This window comes from Macrobrachium rosenbergii, chromosome 32 (genome assembly GCF_040412425.1).
Source record: "Macrobrachium rosenbergii isolate ZJJX-2024 chromosome 32, ASM4041242v1, whole genome shotgun sequence".
In the NCBI taxonomy this organism is placed as follows: Eukaryota; Metazoa; Arthropoda; class Malacostraca; order Decapoda; family Palaemonidae; genus Macrobrachium; species Macrobrachium rosenbergii.
The window spans coordinates 8,534,125-8,557,014 of record NC_089772.1 but is presented as its reverse complement, the minus strand read 5'-3'; the positions used below and the strand labels follow the sequence as shown (position 1 = coordinate 8,557,014).

General features: G+C 36.5%; 1 protein-coding gene across 24 annotated transcripts in view; it reads right to left on the bottom strand.

The window, feature by feature from the left end:
- Positions 1-5,648: 5,648 nt before the first annotated feature.
- The window catches only part of step (cytohesin steppke), a 596,835-nt gene continuing 579,593 nt past the window's right edge, over positions 5,649-22,890 (bottom strand). For all 24 annotated transcript variants that reach the window (XM_067132815.1, XM_067132808.1, XM_067132816.1 and 21 more), the window contains 7 exons: positions 20,155-20,219; positions 12,858-12,973; positions 11,423-11,573; positions 10,906-11,167; positions 10,447-10,677; positions 9,670-9,848; positions 5,649-7,384 (listed from right to left, as the gene is read on the bottom strand). In XM_067132815.1, coding sequence (XP_066988916.1) covers positions 7,306-7,384; positions 9,670-9,848; positions 10,447-10,677; positions 10,906-11,167; positions 11,423-11,573; positions 12,858-12,973; positions 20,155-20,204 — 1,068 coding nt within the window. In that variant the 5' untranslated portion in view covers positions 20,205-20,219 and the 3' untranslated portion in view covers positions 5,649-7,305. The remainder of the gene's footprint in view (positions 7,385-9,669; positions 9,849-10,446; positions 10,678-10,905; positions 11,168-11,422; positions 11,574-12,857; positions 12,974-20,154; positions 20,220-22,890) is intronic.

Sequence of the window (22,890 nt, the reverse complement as noted above, 5' to 3'; positions counted from 1 at the left end):
ATCTAAAAAGAAATTTCTTTGACTTTTCTGGAAAAAATGACAATTTTATGATAAAATGATGTTTCATTATACTTACCAAAACACTGTAAAGCAGTGTTTTTCAGTATCATTTTATCATAAAAATGTCATTTTCATTATAATGACTTACACACTGGAGCTGTACCTAGTGGCTAATTTCATCAGTTGCATGGAGGACCTTAGAACCCTAAGGTTAACTACTTAAGTTTGATAAACACGGAAAAGTCGAGCTTAGTTCCTTCACAGAGGATTTTTATTATACTCTAAGTCTAGGAAATTTCTCCTGCCTTGAGAAGTTTCTTTTGGACAGTTGAAATGGCTCTCCCTGGGAACTCTGTCATCAGCAGAGCAATTTGTAAGGTTAGGCCGCTGCTAGCAGAAGAAGTGGCATGCACATTAGTGGTCATATTGTTGACAACAGATGGGCACAAACTACCAAAAAATGCTGAAACATTTCTGGAAGATGTTTCAACATTTCATAGAGTATTTTATCTTCACCAGGGGCTGATGGTTTGGTATTCTGCAAGGCATCTTTGAGTTCCTGCAGTGTAAATTTTGCATTACATGGTTCAAAATTATTTTCACTTAAATCGAGAGAAATCTGGGCATTTCTAATGTCTTGGAATTCTAGGGAATAGTTCTCACTACTCGATATTCTCGAGAAATGTTCTCCTAATTTTTCTGCGACCTTCTCTGGTTGGGTGATTAGGTCACCATTTATCTTAAGGGTAGAGGTTCAGGGACAAATTTGCCATTTAGTTTTTTTAATTTTCTTCCAAATCATTTTGGATGGTGTTTTTGAGCTAATGCCATTAATTTAGTACATCCATGACTCTCCTTTTGCTTTTTTTTAAATATTTATTTTGCTTGGCCACAGCACGTTGGTAAATAACTTCGGCTTGGGCATTTCCCTCCCCTTATACTTTTTGTAGCATTTTCTAGTGATCTTTCCCATACTACTGCAGGTTTTGTTCCACCAAGGAACTGCTGGTCTAGAGGGCTTCCCTTTTGTTGTTGGAATAGAGGCAGTTGCATTGAAGTAATTATGTTCCTCCGAGATGGATGGAAATTTTACATTCTTGTCCATGAGAACAGACTCATAAATTTCTTCCAGTCTGTTTCGTCTACCTTCCATTTGGGAGGTGACTCAAAGGGCTGATTCTTAACTGTTTTTATATGAATTGGGAAGTGGTCACTCCCATTTGAATATTCATGTACTGACCATTTATAATCAATGTGAGCACTAGATGAGCAAAAGCTCAGATCAACAGCCGAATAAGTATTGGAGTAGATGTTATTGAGTATAGTGATATTATGGTCATCCATATCCTCCAACATCCTACCCTTAGCATCTGTCATGTTCCCACCCCACATGGGGTTGTGAGCATTAAAATCACCAAGGAGGAGGAAAGGAGTAGGAAGCTGATTGATCAGTAAATGAATATCAGTATAAGTGAAATCCAAATCAGGAGGAAGATAGGTGGAGCAAACTGTAATTTACTTGTCTAAAATGAAAGTTACTGCTACAGCCTGGAGATGAGTATTAACTGATAGCAAGGAGTGTTGCAACGAATTATACGCAATAATTGCTGCACCTCCCTTGCTCTATCTCCGATTAGTGTTGGAGAATTATATATGCTGTAATTTAACCCAGGATTATATTGTGTGCTTCCAAGCTTAGTTTCCTGGAGACACACAATACCTGGGCTATGGTCATGGAGCAGTACCTTCAGCTCTTCACTTCAAGCCCTAAGATCTCTACAGTTCTGTTGTAGCTCTATTTTTTTGGGCTTGGTGGAAGGCCCTTTGAATGGAGCCTTTTCATTTACTCGCTTTTGTGTATGAGTATTATCAAGAGATCTGGTTTTGACTTTGGTTTATTATCTGTTGATTTACTGGTGTCATTTTGTTTCCCTTTCTTGTCAGTTTGTTTAAATTCAGGCTGGGGTTCTTGCATCGAGCTTAGTACTTCGTATCTGTTACTAAGTGATGCATGTTTAATTGGAGGAGAGGATGAGGGGGAACATCTCTTTTGGTGCTTTTGCCCCTCAGTCTCCATTAAATCAGGCAGAGACTCTGCCTAAGACAGTCCCAAGGTGGTTGGGTAAGTGCCATCTTATCTTCCTAGGGATTGTGCTCTAGCCTCAACAGGCCGAGCACCTGACCCAGATGGCTGGGCCACTACCACAGGGGTTGATGCACCTGCTACATTAGAGGTGCTACCACTGCACCCCTAGTGGCAGATAGGGGTAGTGGCTTAGGAACTTGAGCATAGCTCCTAAGTTGTTGTCCTAATTGTCGTTTTGCAAAACCAATACTTATATGCTCTGCATTGGCTTTATTTAGTGCAGACAGTTCAAATTTGTAAATTCCACAATTTTTGCTATTGGATGAATGTTCCAGTTGACAATTAACATTTTGCTTTTCTATTACATTCATCATGATGATTGACACCAGAGCAGTTTATACAAATTTTAGCATTTTTGCATTTTTTTGATGGGTGACCAAACTCAAAGCAATGATAGCACTGCATTGGTCTTTGCTGGAAAGGAGGTACTCGTACCCTTTCATTTTCAAATATGACATGAGCAGGTACTTCAAAGTCTACAAAAGCTAAAATGATCATGTTGGCAGTAGCTGCCTTTTTCACTCTCCAAACTGAAGTGGGACTCATTTCTAGAATTTCTTCTGTCATGTCATAAAGATGCTTATCAAATACTACTCATCTCCCATAACTAAAGCTTAAGTGGGGCTTGATCTTCGTAATCATTTCATCATTTTTTATGTCCAACAAGGTCAGCATGTATGCTTGGGTTGTGGATTTGGCATAAATAAGAACGGTGTTCTTCCCAAAACGAGAAGTATCACCGATCTTTATTCCTCCCACCTTTTTCTGAAGAAACCTGCAAAATTTATAGTAGTTATAATTTTCCTCTTTGGCTGAAGCTACCACCCACATAGGAGGTTTTAGGAGTCCTGATTTCTGCATCCTGGTTTATCCTGAGCCCATTTAGATGGTACATAAACGTCCATGTCTTTGGGAACTTTTTCTAAGGCTCCCTGTACTGTAGCTTGACCTATTTGTATGGCACTTATCATACTACTAGCCTTTAGAGCCTCATCATGGCTACTAAAGGTAACCCACGCTTCCCATTTAGATTCAATATCAATAAAGTTCATCCTGATTTCTACAACAGTTCCAAATGATTTCAGAGCTGTCAAGATCATTTCATAATCACAACACTGGTAAGTCTTCAATATGGAGCATTCTCAAATTTTTCACACAACCTGGCTGTGTTGAGGATTTAATTTTGGATGAAGATTTCTTAGTGAAGTCTGTGTCCTTGCTTGAAGTCGTCATCAATGAAGCATGGCTAGAGGGTCCAGGGAAGGGGTATCAGGATATTTGTTATTGCTACTTTTTATCAATTTATTTTTCGAGAAGTCATCAACATTTGGAGAAATTTCAATCTCTAAAGTGGGTGCAGAACAATACCATGGAGTCATTGTGCCATAACAACACCATCAGAGGGCACTTCCAGCTGTTTATATTTTCTCTCCAGTCCGACCGGCTCGGTCAGTGGGTGTGAACGATGGAAACAGTGTTTGCCCGCCGGGCAGTGCCTTATAAATGCTAGACATAAAGATTTGAGAGGGATAAAAAAAAATAATAATAATAAACCTGAAAACCTTAAAAGACATCATCAGCCTTTCATGGGGATTGTTCTTCCACTAGTAGCACAAGTGAGAACTGACTCCCAAATGTCCACGTCCCTACCATACCCCACAGGGGATGGCACAACACAATTATAGTGACCCAAGTGTAAGCCAAATCTGCTTGCTAGGACCGACGGTAGAATAGTGTCATCCCCACTCTAATCGTGTTATGGGCAAACTGAATAGAATGCTGAGAGTCCTGTCCCCAGAACCAGACCCCCCTGGAATCTGTGGTCCAGCCCTAAAGAATAGTTCCGCCTGTTATCTCTCAGGTCCGAATTATCGGGCAGCTGATGGTCCTACCACAGTTCCCACTATTTATCTTCATATAAACCAAATCCCAGTTATGATAATATCATATCTTTTCCTGTTTATCAGGTCCAATAAATTTTAGCAAATGTGGAAAATTCCACAAAAATTAATTCAAAGAAATATATAATGGTCTATGGGACTCTTGGACTCAAACCCAGGAACAGATTCCTGAGGTTCAAGAGCCCACTCACCACATCAAGGTAGGAAGGTGGTCCCAAATTGAGGGGGTCATCAGGAGTTTTGAGCATTCCTGTTCCCCCGAGAGATCTTAGACCTCTAATTGGGACCTAACACTGGTGCTTAGCAGCCTCACACTTAGTCCATACAAACCTTAAGGGCTTCATCAGATAGGAATTTAACCCTCAAGATGGTTTTCCTTATAGCCCTGGCCTCTTCAAAGAGAGCTTCCTTTTGACATTAAACATGAGGGGTTGGGGGTCTGTATAGCCTTCGAATTTGTCCCAGAATTCATAGCCAAGACTCAAAATCCCTGGTTCATGATAACAGATCTGAATCTTTTTCTGTCCCTACCCTTGGAGATTTTGTTGATAATGACCCTGAAGAATTGCTTTTGTCCTGTTAGGTCACTGCGTAACTATCTGAAAAGGACTCAACATCTCAGACCGGGTTGTTGAAAGACTTATTGTAAGTACAGGCTGGAACAAGAAGTTAAGTGTCAAACAACTATCTCCTTTTATATTTATGAAGTTCAAACAAGCCCAATTATTTTTTATTTTTTTTCTACACAGTACAAACTTACAGTATAGACTGTATGGAAGCAAGTTCCTTCCTCTCTCTTACAAGGGGAGAAAGGAAATGACAACAAAAGGTTGGTGGCTAATGTGAAGTTTTGTTGTCTCCAACAATTTACAGGTTCTATATTTTCCTACAAGAGACAATGTAACAGGAGTTCACATTGTCTCATAACCCAGATATCTGGCTGCTGAGTAATCTTTTACTGAACAGATCAGAGCCAGAAGACTACTTCCCATGTCCTACCTTGGCCAGGAAGTGACCCCAGGTGTGCTGAACCTCCAGTCGATTCCGAGGCCTTCTCTATCCTCCCTCCAAGAGTAAGTCTTCCTCACGTTAAGACGAAAGGTTTGTTCTGTAAATGAACTTTAATTAATTTGTATTTTTCGTAACTAACAACCTGCGGTCTTAATGTATATGCCCCACCTCACCCCACCCTCATTTAGTTAGCTGGGCTAAAAAACCGATGCAATGTAGCCATGATGTATTAAGGCAGGTCGGCGTACCTTCCTCTTTTCCATCATCTTGGCTAGCCCCCGTTGCCACCAGAATCCTTGTACCCTTTTTTTTTTTAAGATTCCAGCAGGTGCTAGAGACTTGCTAGCTATGAAAAATACAAATTGATTTTGATTTAAAATTTATCATTTTTAAGTACTGTAACAGATTTTCTTTAGTAGCATTTATTTACTATTTATTCTGTACCTTATATTTTTATAAAAATATTACTTGGTTTTTTGGGAAAAAAAGGTCAGTCAGTATTCACATGCACAATATTAGATTCCTGCATTCCTGGTCATTTCTTGGAGGCTCTTATGCCATAAAAGAGGTTGGTTTTTAATACAAAAAAAGAAATTCTTCCCTTTATTAATTACAATAATATAAAGTACTACAGAAATATTTACAACAGGATTTCCCTTACAAGACTGTACATAATCAAATATAAGGAATTCTGCAGCAGTACTGTAAATGGCAAAGAAAATAAATCCTTTACTTAGTACAAATTATAACAAACATGTGTATGAATGGAAAGAACAGAGGCAAGAATATAAATAAACTGTAGTGTTACTCTGTAGTTAATAATCACAAGGAAAAATAAAGGCTAATTTCCGAGCGGACTGATGCTGAATCCTAATAAACACTCTTTGGTAGATGTAATGACACTTTACAATAAAAGGTTGAGGGTTTAGTGAATTTAGTGAAAACCTTTTAAAATTAAACACAAAAAATGCAATACCAATTGCATGAAAACAAGAGAAATTTTATCTTGGGTGAGAATAGCATTACTCATAAATATATGTGTAATATCTAATAATCTGTGTCTACTTCAAATTAGGATCTCAAGAGCCCCTAAACATACCCTGCCAAGTAGTTCTGTGAAAGTAGATAAATTATTTGAGATCAATTTTTTTCATGCTACAATAATTGACATATATTCACATACAGCTGATATCAGGAAATATTGTGGTCTTAACAAGAGTGGTTCTGGAAATTGTAAATAATTCTTTGGTCCAACTCAGTGAATATAACCTAATCACATATGTAAATATTATTAAAAAGTAAATAATGTGTGATAATACCCACTTACTTATTTACTATATTTATGCAATCTAAAACATAAAAAAAAAATACTGTAAAAAATTTGCGACAGGATTCATCTGTACGTACAACTTCCGTTAAAAAAATAAAATTAACAAAATTTTCCTGTAGCACTCATTTTGGAGCTTGGTTAAAGAAGTTTTCTCCAGACTTTGTTAATATGCTTACAGTGAGCCAGTTGTTCTTTCATCACCAAATTCCAGAGTGCCAAATTACAGCACAGAGTGCTTGAACCTGAAATGTAAGACATTTTGTAAATACCTATGCCAAGTTGATATCAGTTACTGTATCAAGACCTAACTTGTGCCTAAAAAACATACAGTATTTTACAATGTCTGTGACTATTCTTTCACTCTTCCTGATATTCTCTTGAGAAGTACAAACAGCAAACAAAACATATTTTCACATTTCTAAATTCACAACATCTCACATTTACATGCCTTAGCAAGCCATATACATATACAGATTAATTATTTACATAATTACAAGACACCTGCAAAGCCAAAAGACATTACAGAAAAATTACAAATAAAATATTCCATTTTAAAATACATGTTTTTTGTCACATCTGACACATAATTTATATATATACATCGTTACGTCCCAATGCTCCTGAGGTTGGTCATCACCATCAAGCAGGATTACACACAGAAGAACAGTTGTAACTATACATATTTTACACATTTTAACATATGTGGCTTCCAAATCTTAAGTAGTTTGAGTTTTTAAGCTCCAACATATTCACAGACACCAGGTACAACAAACTGTATACACTGTCTTACTGGAAAGTAGTTGCCAAAATAAAATAGTGTCACTACCACAAATTCCTGAATTTGTTCACTAGTCACTACATAGTCAACTCAAGTTTTTAGTACCTATATATTCACCACTAAGCAACAAATCTCTTGTTTATCGACTGCTGTTCTTCTGGATGTTCTTCTTTCTCTTAGCCAGCATATCATAAAATGGATTATGACTGATACTTTGCCTGTGGATAGAAAAGCATAATTAGTGAATAAAGATCAGTACTTTTGAAAGTGATGGTAGAGTTTAATATTCTATTGTAAACCACTATTTTTGATACATATATTCATACATATTTGGAAAACTTTTTTTTTTTCCCTCTTATGTGACATACTGAGTAACAATTCTTGGAGGCTAAGATGATACTGTTTTAGTAAGGAAATAGTATACAGTAATGACTAAATGTTGTATTACATACAGTTGGAAGTTTAAAAAACACTCATTTTCATTTCTTAAATTGATGAACTATAGTTTTCAACAATAACATTTCACAATATTAAAATTTCTAGGTTGACATATGATTTTAATTCGGAAGTTAAGGATGACTATCTAAAATAGATGAAGCACACTAATAGGTGTTGAAAAATATGTACTAAACATATGCACTGTATGAGGCAGGTTATGTTATGTAAGAGGCAATTCACAGGTTTTTATGGTGTTAGTAACTTCTGATACCATCAGAGAAATGTAATCCATTATTATAAAACCATAATGTTACCAAGATATTAATCATTGCTTATTTTTGGAGACCCTCTTACTCTCCCTCATTTTATTGTTAATGATGATTCACAACTTCCTTGAGTAAGTTTTCCTACTACAGTATGTCAAAATTTCAACACCAGGATGTAACTTTTGATATTACCAGTGATTTTCCATTAGCTATAGACTCAACTGGGGAGTAGCGCTCTCTCTGAAGAGAGTGAAACTGTGTGCCAGTGGGTGGTATTCCTAACATAGTGATAACTGCAAAGTCACAAATACCTATGATGTCAGGTTATGATCATAGTGGTAACAACACCAGGAACACTCTTCAATCTAAGGATTTGATACCTGTGCCATAAGTTCATTCATAGCTAATGCCACAAACTATAATTCCCACCAACAAAATTTACAAATGACTGGAAACTATCATTGGTACAGGCACTCGCTGTTACTTAAAAATCTCAATTCATCCATGGTCATCTACAATAATTCACTAAAGAATGTTGCAACATCCTTTTGATCCCTTGCTGCATTCACTTTTTAGCCTTTTACTTTACTTCCATTCCTGGTTCTTTTCTTCCATATTGCTGTCCAACTTTTCTAACTATTCTTCGTGCAATAGTGCAACTGTGAAGGTTTTCCCGTGAGGGTTTTCTTCCAATTTCATCTTTAGATCCTTGTACTTCATCTCACTCATTTTCTGGATCTCATTACCTTATGTCCAACCATTCCAACCCCCTCTTTTTACTGTCTTGAATGCAGAACGCCTAAAAGTGCCTCAGTACCTAGCTTTACAGGCTAAATTTCATGACTGATTATTAACTGTAACTTACCAAACTGTAGAGTATTTCAACTCTTCTGAAATTTTCCACTAGGAACTGGAAGCAGAGGAATCAGGCATTTTGTACTGAACAGTGAAATTTGACTAACATCCTTCTTTCCTAATTATTCTTATATTTGTTCTGTGCTACATTTTGGTAAGTTAAACCCCAATGAACAATGGTGTTAATTCCAGTAATAAGTCCAAGTCCCCCATTTATGCAGTTATAGCATTAGTTTTCACTGAAAACAGGGAAGTCAAAAAGGTAGCGAACAGGTAAGGCATGCAATCCTACACCTACAGATAGCCACAAGAATAAGCCAGGAACACAGCTGTATGCTGTATGGTAACGGAAAATCAACTTGTTTGACTGGTGATGCAATCTAGTATACTGCAGTGACTTTGATCATCATATATCCAAAATGTGTTTTTGTAAATGATTTGGAATAAAGTTGATACTCTGAAATAAAATCCTGAATATTACAGTACAGGTACTTTATAATATTTTCTGATTACTACCAGCCAAACCCTCATGAGATTTGGCAAGAGAATCCTTCTCAGGATGTTATGAGCCATGCTCCATTAAAAGCTGTTTCCTCTTTCAATGATTTGCACACGAATGGCCAATTAAAAATATCATTATTGAATGCTTAATCTTAAAATTTTACAAAGACTGCAGAGTACATCATAAGAAAATCCATCATTACCACTAAAAGGAAAAGGTGACTTTCTACTTCTTAACCCATCCCGATGGCCCCAAAAGGCATTAAAACTGCTTGAATATATGAATTGTGTAGGACCATTTAAAAGGCCAAAAATATGCTTACTGCAATACACATGTTTTCTCATAAAAGGTTCAGCATCTAATTTACACACCAAACTATGAATTCCTTACCCCTATAAATGGGTTAACACATTACCTATATATATATTCACTCTTAACTCACCTAATACATTTAATCCATTCTTCCTTTTCATCAGGAGTTGCAGCAGACATTCTATAGACAGTGTGCTTTCCCTCAACGACCTTTCCCTCACTGTCTGTCTTACATGCTTTGATGAAGTCTGTAGAAGTTGCATACAACTCAAAGCAATTTGGTTTATTACGGTCTTGTACCTCTCGAACCTGTAATTTATAAAAATGTTTATTAAAATGGTACTTGTGACCTATGTCAATATATCCCTTATTAGACCTACAAGCATTTACTAAGTAGTTTATTTACTTGGTTATAAAAACTGCAGTTCTAATAGAACTGGCTCTAGGGTTTGTGCTTTTGAGAGGAACAAGATTAATCTGATTTTATCTAACAAATTATAGTATTATAGAAACCTCGCAACTGGATAGACTGGGAATGTTGCCGACAAAAATTTCTTTTAAGGAACATGTGTTCAACACATGCCATTTGCAGCAAGTTAGTTTTGTAACTTGTTCTGCAATATCTACAGACAGAAACTGGGCCATGAGGGATGGCCACTTGGCAATTGTGTGGGGCGTCTCCAAACCTACTCTCTGACAGATTTCCTATGTACTGTAAAGTGCTTATTTACGCTCACTACTAAACTAACAAGTTATTCTTTTACAAATTTACATATGCTTATGAATTAACAAAGATATATTTCTTTATGGAAATCTTAACACACAGCACTTGCTTTAAAGATCAAATTTCCTACTTCAAATACTTTACAGCACTAAATTACCGAAGATAAAATGAAAAAAGACTTACTTCAATGTTTTCTAATGGAATTATTCCTCTTGGCTCTTTGTCAGTGGTATATTCAAAATAATACAAGCAATTATCATTCAAAATGAACCATCTTCTTTTCCAAGATTTGTAACGGCCGCCTTGCTTCATGAGCCAACCTTCACGGTCAGGATTGAAGAAAGTATGCATCAGATCGTTCCCATCATCTTCAGGTATCTTAAATGGTTCTGTTTTGATACTGTCATATAAACTCTGAAAGAAAAATAAATAAAAATGTCTAGCCACTAAAGTATTAAGTATCCTTTGTGAATGTTGTCTAAACTAAGATCCTCAATAATTAATTATAACTGCAAAATTTACTGTAACCCTAATCTGGCAGCACTGCATTTCAATAACTGCAATTTATGGGTATATAGGCAGTATTTCATGTACTGTAAAAATATTCAAGTTTATGAATACAGTAATAAGGAAACCCCTTACCTCCAACAACTCCCTTGGAAGATCATCACCATTATCAATACCACGATTCATTGCTATGAACTGTTCAATTGTCTGTTTGTCTTTTACAGCTGGGTTATGTAATGAAGTATTCAACATAATTATAGCAAATGATAACACAAAGCATGTGTCAGGGTGCTGAAAGATTGAGGGGTTCAATTCACAGTAACGATGAGCAAATCTTTCCATCATACGATCAATTTTCTGAGCCTCACCTGGCAAACGGAAACTCCATAGAAACTGTCTGTAAAACCCAAGAGAAGGATTAATTTAATGTTTAATCTTCTATATGAAGAGAGGTAAATTTATATTACAGTATTATAAATACAATATTAATAACAGATATAGGGAACACAATCTATTTATAAGCAGTTAAGCCTTGGATACCTAATTTTCTTCAAATCATGCACTTTTCAGTATCGCATTTCTCCAAGTCTTTAAAAGGCAACTTACCCTGGATTTTCCTCCACATCAACTTTCAACTGTGAATGAAACTCACCTTAATGCCTGAACGAGAATGAGATCCGTAAAATCATGGAGACAAACGAAAGCATCTAACACAGACTGGTTAAATTCATTTCGTTCCCCAAGGTAGTCTCCAATTGCTGTTTTGTTTAGACCCTCCCCTTTGTGCAAGAACTGGGCAATATCTAAGAAGGAATTAAGAAAAAGAAAGAATTAAAATTAATTCCTATTACAAGACTCATAAATTGGCTCTATACAGGCAGTCCTCAACTTATGTCAGAGTTCCACTACTGAGGCGTGACAGGAGTCAGAAAATGATTTAAGTCGGAACACCACATTAAAAAAAAAAAGTTGCTGAACACCCAAACACATGAGTGAGGCCTTTGCTTGGTATTGCTACATTGCGTGAGCGACCCAAAGTAGGTCACTGTCCAGTCAACTACAAGCTCAGAAACTGCTTCCAGTCTTTCGTCACTTACGGCGCCATAAGACTGAAACAACATAACTTCAGGACATCCGCCGTAACCCAGAACCGATATTGTGATGAATATACTTGAAAAGCGCCGTAAGATTTGAATGACATAAGCCAAGTCTGACATAACCCAGGGACTGCCTACATCAAAAAATTATTTCTACAGGTGAAAAATACACCTGGATGAGATGACAATATTAAGTCCTATTTGTAAGTGCAAGGCACGCAAGCCAGGAAGAGATGCAAGTTGCTTCTAAACAGTGTGTATAAAGGCAATAGATAAAACAGACTCAGTGCTCTATTTCTGCTGCCATCCTTCATGATAACTGTTTGCCTCGGTATTTTCTTTGATTATTACTTATGAATCCATTGGGTATTGTTACAGTAGACAATTTTATCATGAGCATCCTTTGCATGCAGTTTTTGTAGTCACCTAGAAAATCTTCTGTTATGACTACATTGCTTTCCACTAATATTTTATTTTATGTAGTGTCATCTGATATGGTTTACAATACACACAAATCTGATTACATGTAATGTGTTTTTAGTGACTAATAATAAAGATTAATAAATCTGGGAACTGCTTAACTAGTACTTCAAAGAGCTGATTAATATTCTGATAATACTAAGAGCCTACTGATAGATTCTCCTAAAACTAAAAACCCAATAATAAATTATCCAATACCTGTAGTGATGTTTTAAAATATCTAAAAAAATTGGGTATATACAGAAACTAATTTATAATAGCTTCAATTGAATCAAGTATTTACAGAAATAATTATTTTTTAAATATTACTACTGCATACTCCAAATAACATAGTTACTAAAGAGAGCACTAACTGTTCAGACAAAACTTACTTTTAAACAATGCATTTTTCACTTAACTGAAAAAATCAAGTAACTTGAAAAAATACTTTATTTAGTTCTGAAGCTGAAGTATCGTGTACCATTACAATTTTGCAATATCTTCCATATACTTGTAACATTGAGAACTCACCTTCAGGTGTGTTTCTGAGGAGGCCATGATCAATAAGGTATTCAATACCTTTCTTGGGATCCATATTGAACTTCTTACGACCGATGCTCATCTGTTTACTCTTCGGGTTGTTCTTACTGTGGAGAAAAAGTACGCTTCTAAGAAAAATCATCTCTATTTTAAGTTAAATACAAACATTATAAAAAGTACAAATTTCATTATGAACATTTCGTGCAATCAATTACATTTTGCTTAATTGCAATCATTTTCTTTTACATTAAAGCATACTTGGAGTAAATCAGACCCTCCCATGAAAATTTCAAACTAGTAACCTTCAGATCCCGTCCAACTGGACTTGTACCTCGTGACTCATCACATTCAGTAGTTGAATACATAAGGGATCAGTATTCTGTTCCACAAAGCGATGCTGTCACTAACTGTTGGAAGTGTTCTTTCAAGATAAAGCATATTGTAAATAATTATTCTTTTTTTTTTTTTGCGGTACAGAAAAAGGAACACTAATCCTAAAATTATGGTGGAACAAATCATCTATAACACGTCTTGCGATAAATTAAATAACCAATTTCTATAATAGCTGCATTATGTAGTATATAAAATACACATGCACAAACTTAGTAAAAGCAATACTGTTCAAGCACTTACACATTGCTTTTATCAAGTTACTGGATAAAAACTGTATGAAAGCTAAATATCAAGTTGGTATTCTCATGATCTAAAGTGACTATCCGGTGAGTTTCACTTCGCTTTACTTTCATTTGCGTCATATTCAATCACTTCCATACACATAGTGCGTGTATAACCAAACCAGTACCGGACTAACACAACAAGATAAAATTTGAAAAAATTGTAAGATTATTTTGAAAAAAATAGTAAGATTAAGGAGTAAAACGCATAAAACTGCTAAAAAAATTGCGAAGCATCAAGCTAATAACGAAAAAGGAATTTGTATTAGAAAAACCATATTAAAATCTAACGTCAAAAAGGACAAAAAATTTAATTACGAACAACTACTTTTAACCTTATGGGACACACAAGTTCGAAGCGGTAATTATGGGGAAAAAAAATTATGCATATCTTCGCTTAGCCCTTAAGCTATCCTGTTTCTCAAGGTGACACAGACAGGTTCTACGTATTTATGGGGGCAATGTTACCACATCTCAATAGCAGTGACGTTGCTGGCAACCAAAGCAAACCAAAACAAACTTGAAGTATATTTACAGTTAGCGCATTCAAGTCACAACCTTAATCCATTTCTTATACTTTGCTCAAAGTTAGGGCGGAAGTATCACAATGGGTTGCGAGAATCGCAGGTGTGACAAACTACCAGATACAGTTAAATGCTGGCGAATGTGAGCAAACAATGCGGTAGGCATCAGCTTCAACTGTGCAACTGTAGCCTAGAGGCAGGTGGGCTATGTTCTGTCAAATCAGACGCTTAAATTACAGAAGCCCAATACGTAACTGTTCCCGCTGGCAAAGGTGGCCTATACTAATTCAGTATTCGGATTGTAACATCGTCTTAGATCATATATTCAAAGATCTGTGCCTTTTAATCCCCGCTTCTTCCCCTTAACAGGAGGACGCATTTTTTAAAACCACTTTTCTAGTTGTGTTAATGCAAAATTTGCTAGTAGAATTCGTTCTAGAAAAATATTAACTAAAAGAGATCCTCAACTTTATATATATATATATATATATATATATACATATATATATATATATATATATATATATATATATATATATATATATATATATATATATATATATATATATACATATATAATACATACATACACTGTATATATATTAAGCAATTCAACTAAACGAAGGCTAATCCTCTTACAATGAACTTCGGTTCTTTCCCAACGGTCTCAATATGAACTCTTGTCAAGTACACTCATACTAAGTGATCTCTATTTTACTGAAGTGTTGGCAGGTTTTACCAACGTTCCAACGACCCTAGCCTTTCCATTCCATTTTATTAAATATGAACAATATAACGTTAAACATGAATTTTTAAATCTTGAACCTACATGAATTTTTAAATCTTGAACCTTCGTGTATTAACATAATATTAGTCAAGGATTTTAAACCAAAAGTGGAAAGCTGCATGGGCACTTCGAAGTCGCAGTACTGCAAAATTAAATTTCATCAAAAGCCGAGGATGACTTTGTGGTAAAGAAACACACAAGTGTTTGAACCTTTGAATATCATCTAAGGTTTGGTTCCTTTAAGCAAATGGACCCGGGTACAAATACTGGACGAGGACTTGATAGGTGCACCAAATTCTCCACCCCTTGAAAGCATGGCGCAAATGAACGTAGCCACGCTACATCATCCGAATTCCTATCTCAACTTACACAGCATCCACCTGTCTACCAAGAAGAACTCAAAATTGTATACTAAATAGCTAGATAATAGGCTTATCCATCAGCAAAGAATTTACTCTGAAAATACTGTACACAAGGAATTATTAACACGAACCTAAAATCTTCTTGAGCAGTGGCATTCATCCTTAAGAAAAAAAAACATTACAAAACACAATTCGTTAACTTATTGAAAAAATCATTTCTTCTCTCGTTCCCAAGGTTAAATTACAGTCGATTAGCCAGTGAATGGATAATGGATGGTGAAAGATTATTAATAAGTTAAGATTATATGCAACTTGGTAACCTCCGTCACCCAACTACCTGTATTATAGTGTGTTATAGAGAAAAGATAAAAGCGACCTTTTTCCATATTCGTACAAAGTGGAAGACAACTAATTTTTCCTTATTCTAAAACTGCGTCACCACACGGCTTACACATTCTCCCATACTTCATTTGCACCACAGAGCTACTGGCTACGCAAAAGTTAAAGAGAGCCAACGGCATAATTTCGTGAAAATATACAACAGGCTGAGACTTGTGTAACGAAAACCGGTACGCTGGAGATAAACAAGGAAGGTGGAGAAAGCAGTGCCTTTGTCGCCGAATGTGCTGAATACTTAGGTGTGTTGTATGTGCACTGATAAAATCTAGCGCTTTTATTTTCTAAGAATTTAGGCCACGGCGCACACTAACTGTCACCAAGGCAAACCCAACATCCTCTGCAGTACAACGCATTTTCCATGACGACGATATGGAGGGTTTAGTAGTGCGAATCAACTGACGACGGTCAAGTGCGATTCGTAGGTGTGTCATACATCGTAACGGTACGCGGATGTCGGGTGTAATTTATAGTTTCATAGATGTGCAAGCGAAGATTCAGTGCATTACTACCCTAACACGATTCCCTTTGCATTTTAATATATTTATATTTCTGTCTATCTATTAATTATTAACTTTTCTTTTTATTTCCTTTTCTAATAAGTTCCCCCTTCTTACTATATTTCCTATTATCTCCTGTACCTTCTTTCAAATATAAACACTATATTCTTTGAAAGCTTGAATTTCAAAGTCAATGGCCCCAGTAGGCTTGTTACATATAAATCTCCTAAAAATGACGTGAACAGCATTTCTAAATTCCGTAAGAAATTATTATTCCCCTGATTCAATCGAAGTAGTACTGAATGCTTGCTGTGCTGAATTGACAGTCAGTAAATAACACGAACCCCTTACAAGAATAATATCAAGTCTAATACCAACAATACCAGCTCAAGCCATCTCTCTGCTTTTTTGCTCTTCTTAAATATACAACCAAGTAAAGCTGAGATAACTTTTGTTATTTAAAGCCTCGTTAGAAAATGTCTCGATCTAAAAAAAAAAAAAAAAAAAAAAACCGTCCCAATTCATCCGGGAAGGTCGAAAAATTTGTAGTAAAAAGTTCCGGTATAAAATGAGATAAAAGAAACTGGCCAGGTATACATTACTGATTAAAGATACTAATAACTGGCTCTACCAGCTGATCACAAATGCACGAGCTCGTTTAAGTATTGTTTAGCCTAAAAGAAATCAACCATAAGGGTTGGTATTAACCTAAGTGGCCGACCCTTCTAGGGATGATGTAAAGCGGCTACAACGAAAAATAAAATAATAATGAAGAATTTTACTACACCAAAGAGGAGTTTTTAAGAAACGCAAATTCTTGAATGTACCAATATGTGATAGAAAGGAATACATAGTGTACCGACCTTTCAATACATAGTGTACCGACCTTTCGATTGAAATCACTTACATCTTGAATTTTAGGGTCCAGCGACCATAAATTGTATTTACTTTTTTTTTTTTTAGGGGGGAGGGCTCACCAAGGTCAATATATGCCTGAAAAGTACAATTTGAGCAATTCTGTTAAGCCAAATAATTTTCGTTATCGCCCTCCTTGTTTTTCTTCCCAGAACCATGTTTCAAGAAGCAGCTACAAATCCTGTTCCTTTTGTGTTTGGAACCCTGCCCTGGACGACTCTTGTGGCATGACCATCATTGAGCAACAGAGCACGCTTCGGGATGTGAGGTAGCATCGGCAATTACCATTATTCTCCCATTCTTACTCACAAGTGCTAGATTCAGATGGGGATTTACCTCGTCACTGCAGTGTTCTAGGAAACGTAAGATCTCCAAGAAACCCAGGGATCGCTCTTACCCAACCGGGTGTGTAGCCGAGCCAGTGTGAGCGTGTGGCGAGAGTGGACGGGAATTTCCTTGAAGGACACGCCAGGTACACACCTTTCTAGTTTTTCTTCATCTCGCTGGTATTCTACTGTATTAAAGGCTAAACCAACAGTTTATCTTGGTCAGTTCCACGTCAACAACAGGGTACAACTTGCAATTAAATTTTAAGTGTTCGACGGAACCATGCTGTTATTAAACCTGTAAACTTACAAGATACGAACGACCATTTTTAAATAAATGTTCTCGACTCCTAATACATAGCCTACGTATATATTATATGACGGAGAGCGAGCGAGCCTTAGTGAACTGTTTGGTTACAACAGTGAATACCAGCAGCGCATCCATCGAAGGTGGCATCCGGTGCGCAGACTGAGAGCGATCGAGTAAATATTTACTCTCGGGCACCGCGAACTGCTTTCATCCTCCTGTGCCCTAGAGATTTCTTTAACGCTCGGCCTCTTTAGAAAAGCCATATATATCTGAGCAGCCAACCTCTGAGATTTTTAATAAACAATAACTGCAGGGAATATACCACCATACTAAATTTTTACGCATCTATATACAATCCAAAGCATAATTCACCATGTCTCTGACTGAATGTTATTCCTTTTTAAAAGAATGACTTTTAAACGATGACATCTAAAATATTGGTAGGTTAAATCCCCCACCCAGAGGCACATACCTCAATTCTATATATATATATATATATATATATAATATATATATATATATATATATATATATATATATATATATATATATATATATATATATATATATATATATATTACTCTGCCAAAGTGCTGTATTATATATTTAACTGAGGAAGGGCGTAGGAAACCTGCAGTAACAGAACTTTCTTTCTCCCATCATGGTAGTACGGTACCATAAATTCCAAGGCTCTGAAATGGGCCAAATTACACTAAGACCCAGAAATACAACATAAATGTTTTCATATAAAATGTTTCAATTCGTAAGAATGTACCAAGTCGTAACGACAGTGCCCAGACAAGTATCATCATCATTATCAAAGATTAAATGAAATCCGATCGATAAACAAGTAAGATTTTGGGAGAAAGCTCATCTCCTTGGCGTATAAATAGCCATTCCTGTGAATCCTTTGATTAAGTCTACACGGAAAAACGTTATCCACAACAGTCGCCTTACGAACGCTATGACAGTTAGTTCAAGCGAAGTTCTCAAGGACACTCGTCAAACCAACCGTGAATAAAAATTCGAGAACAAAGAACGAGATGTCCCATGCATCTGGAGCAAATGAAAACTGGTCCTATGTATTATATAGACAATCACCTACAGCACGTCTATAAATAAAACTGGTCCTATGTATTATAGACATAATCACCTACAGCACGTCTATAAATAAAACTGGTCCTATGTATTGTAGACATAATCACCTACAGCACGTCCATAAATAAAACTGGTCCTATGTTTTATATACATAATCCCCTACAGACAATCAAACTGGTCTACAGCATACATAGACATAATCATCTATAAATAAAACAGAGATACAAAAATATAAATTTCTTACTCCAGTCGTAATAGCAGTGAGTATTATGGGAAACTGAATATAAATAACCACAAAAGGCACAACGTACTTATTACTATTTTAGAATCTACAGAGATGAAAGGAAACGGTGCCATTGAGACAATTCCATTCATCATCGTCTCGTTTCTGCAATACCGACGAACGCGCGCACCTACGCACAAGAACAAAAAGCATGAAGCAAGGCACGCACTTCTAAAATGGTGAACTTAAAAAGCTTCACTGCTCAACCCCTCCTCTGAGGAAGGTCGCACGTCAAAAATAGGGTCCTTCAAGAATTCCGTACCGAGCAACACGCGGTTAAAAACACCGTCAATTTTCCCTGCATCTAATTTCATGAATCTTTTCAGGTCAACTCTGAATAAGAATTCTTGGGGAGATAGCAATAGTAATATGACGCTCAGCAAGAGTGGAATCTCAAATCACCCCAGCCACCATAACCTTTTAACTGCTATGCATTACAGTTATGCTAAATAAACCACAGATCCGAAGACATGTCCATATAATATAAAAAAATACTCCACAATTTCATTATTTAGCCAAGGTATTCTAAGGTAATTCAACGACTGGAAATGAAACTCCTAATAGCGTATTAAAATCCCACATCAGATAGCATAAGCCATCTAAGGCAATAATCTTTTGGCACATAAAAAAGGTCAGCAGCAACTGGCAATAAGAACAGCTTTACATAAATTCAAGACTGGAGACATCTGGCAATACGATAACCTAACCATGGAGTGCCAACAACCGAGTCATGACTGTCTTGAGCTATGGAGTTCAGGTGGTGGACATTATTCAATTGATAAACTTCCCCTTCAACCAAAAATTTTCTACACAACATATACTTTATTTTCCTATATGGAAAGAGAATCCCTCGTGCATTTTGCACAGATGGCAGTGTTTAGTATACTTACTGGGACAACGTGCTTAAAAACACAAGGGGGTACGTATGCCAATATGGCACTCGAATTTTTCAAAAGCCTTTCAAAAGGGATCTTATATCATTTGAAAAATGCTGGACGTAATGAGATCAATGAAGGTAAAGCTGGAAATGTGGGAAGCAAGGAACGCCTCTTTGGGAAACCCCATCAATTTAATAGAACGGAAATACTAATAAAATAAAACCAAACCTATTACCTGTCTTCCCCCGTATCAAGGGCCTCCATTTCGGCGGTGACTTCGGCCATCTCATCTTTAAGGGCCTGAAAGAGAGGGAGAAAAAAAGACTTTTAGTAACACTATTAATTAACTGAAATAATATACCTGATAATGAAGCACACAGTCTTGGTATAAGTAAAAATAATATAATGGAGTAAGAATGAACACACGGTTAAAAGATGAGGGATCACATCGCTCATTGTTGCTAACGATGCGGCATAAAATTCAGCCAATCATAATCGAAAACGACTGGGTGACGCTACACTGAATACATCAGCTTTAAAACTGGCAGAAAATGATCGATTTAAGTGATTTTATGGAATTTGGGCTGTCAAGCCAAGAACTAGGACACTTGCCACACGGCACTTGAGAGAGAGAGACAAAAGAAATCGTAGTAAAGAGGTTGGACACCAAAACTGAAGAAAAGAGGGAATGCAGGCAGACAATAAGGATAAAAAGTGGTGTAGGTATGGGCAAAATGGAAGCCGCAGGCACTCTTTACTAATGGCTACAGTGCACCGCACCATGTGAGAGATGCTCTGATTGAGGTAAGCAATTTTCTTACACACACACACACACACCAGAAACGTACCTCTGTTTGGTGGCAAAACAGGAAATGGAAAAAGACAGGAAGGGAAGGGAGCAAGAGAAAAGAGCCCTTGCTGCCTACAAATAGACAACACTAGACTCGATTGAGGACTGCTGCAATACTCAGCTATAATGAGTGTTTCTCGGTGAGCGCGTCAGGAACCAAGCCCCCACACAGCAGTGCTTCACAAATTCATACTACAATTATTGATCGTTTACTTTTGATTTACAAGAAAAATCAGTACCGCATATACGTCGACATAAGCACAGACTTGACTTAAATGTCCAAAAAGGTATTGCCACTACTTATAATAACCTCATCAAGAAAAGGTTGGTTAATATACAAAAAAAAACATGTACATACATAAACACACATATATATATATATTATTACAAAGTACACAGTAGCATTAACTACTGCTTTCTTCAAGAAAATACAATATAACAAGCTTGTAATACTCGCTCTGGCAACTTCTCGGGAAAATCCAATGGTATCTCAACAAAATATTAGCTTATCAATCCAAATGCACCTTTCTATCTTATCAAAAAAAAGTTAAGCTTATCTAGATACTGGACTATTGAACAAAGAACACTGCTGATGTATCAACATAATTACATAAATTTAGAAGGCAGATTATTTCTGTGACCAGTATGTGTATCGCATAATGATTGCCCTAATTATACAGCAGAACATCTATTCACGTTCCACATAACAATCCTGTTCTCCGAGTTGCGGTATAAATTTCACAAAAGAGAACCTTCTTAAAACTTAAATTTAAAGGATTGTAGACTCAGTGATAAAAAAAATTTTTCTACGGTGAAACATACACTACACCCTTTTTACTTGTCCTTTGGCACGCATCAAAAGCTAGCAAACGCACGCCTTCAGGGAAAGGAGTGAAGCTAATGAGAACTACCAGCCACACGCTGTTATTAACCTAAACCACCAGCCTATGTGGGACACGTAAAAAAAAAAAATACAACAAAAAGAGCGTCTCGTAACACCCATCTCCTGACACGCAAAACAAATAAATAAATAAATATTTTATATATATATATATATATATATATATATATATATATATATATATATATATATATATATATAGAGAGAGAGAGAGAGAGAGAGAGAGAGAGAGAGAGAGAGAGAGAGAGAGAGAGAGAGAGCAGTTTTCAGCAGAAGCTGTGTGTATAATATGATAATCGCACAAAATGTTCGACATTTTTCATTTTCAAAATCAAGTTTTTGTTGTACTTATGATGAAGTTACCAGGCCCGTAGTACTGCTTGCCTTGAAGGCATCTCCATCTCTCTCTCTCTCTCTCTCTCTCTCTCGGGCAAATGACCGATACTCTACAAATGTTAGATCTCACCACCTTGACTAACTTCAAGATGAGCTAATCCACTCGCTGACTCACTATCAAAAACAGGCGCGACATCTTGTCACCTAAAACACAGAACATTCGTAGTCTTCACTGGACGTGTGCATAGTCTCCTTACTATGCCACCAATTATACAGAATATTGACCATATCGCTGGAGTCTCTATGGCGGTAAAGGAACACCAGATGTGAAGAAGACCTGCTATCACAACCACCACGTTCTTATCAGGAAGGAAACCAGCTTGCGTATACTGTAAATACAAATACCCACTTCCTGATTATAACCATGGAGAGTTCAAGAATGTTTACGCATAGTAGATATTTGAAATATCCCGGATTACATCGAACTTACTTTCTTTGTAAGATAAATTTAACCAATCGTAGGTTTAGTCCCATTACAAACATGAAAAACTCGATTCGCTTAAAACAATTCATTCACAATGCTCCGTATCAAAACCATTATTTACAAACTTAAAGCTTACTAGTAAAATAACTCGATTCCCAGCTGATTTTCTTGTACACCAATTCACCATAAGGCACCGAACCCATTTAAAATCATCCTCTGAAATCGGCCGTGTCTTGAAAGATCTCGAAATGCCGCTCTGTTCGTCACAGCTTACTTTCACTGGCACATGCGCATGAGCTGATAAGACCTAGTTCTTCCAGCCGTGACTTTCAGATCTCTCTCTCTCTCTCTCTCTCTCTCTCTCTCTCTCTGGGCGACATTCGGTCTTGGTCGGAGCCTT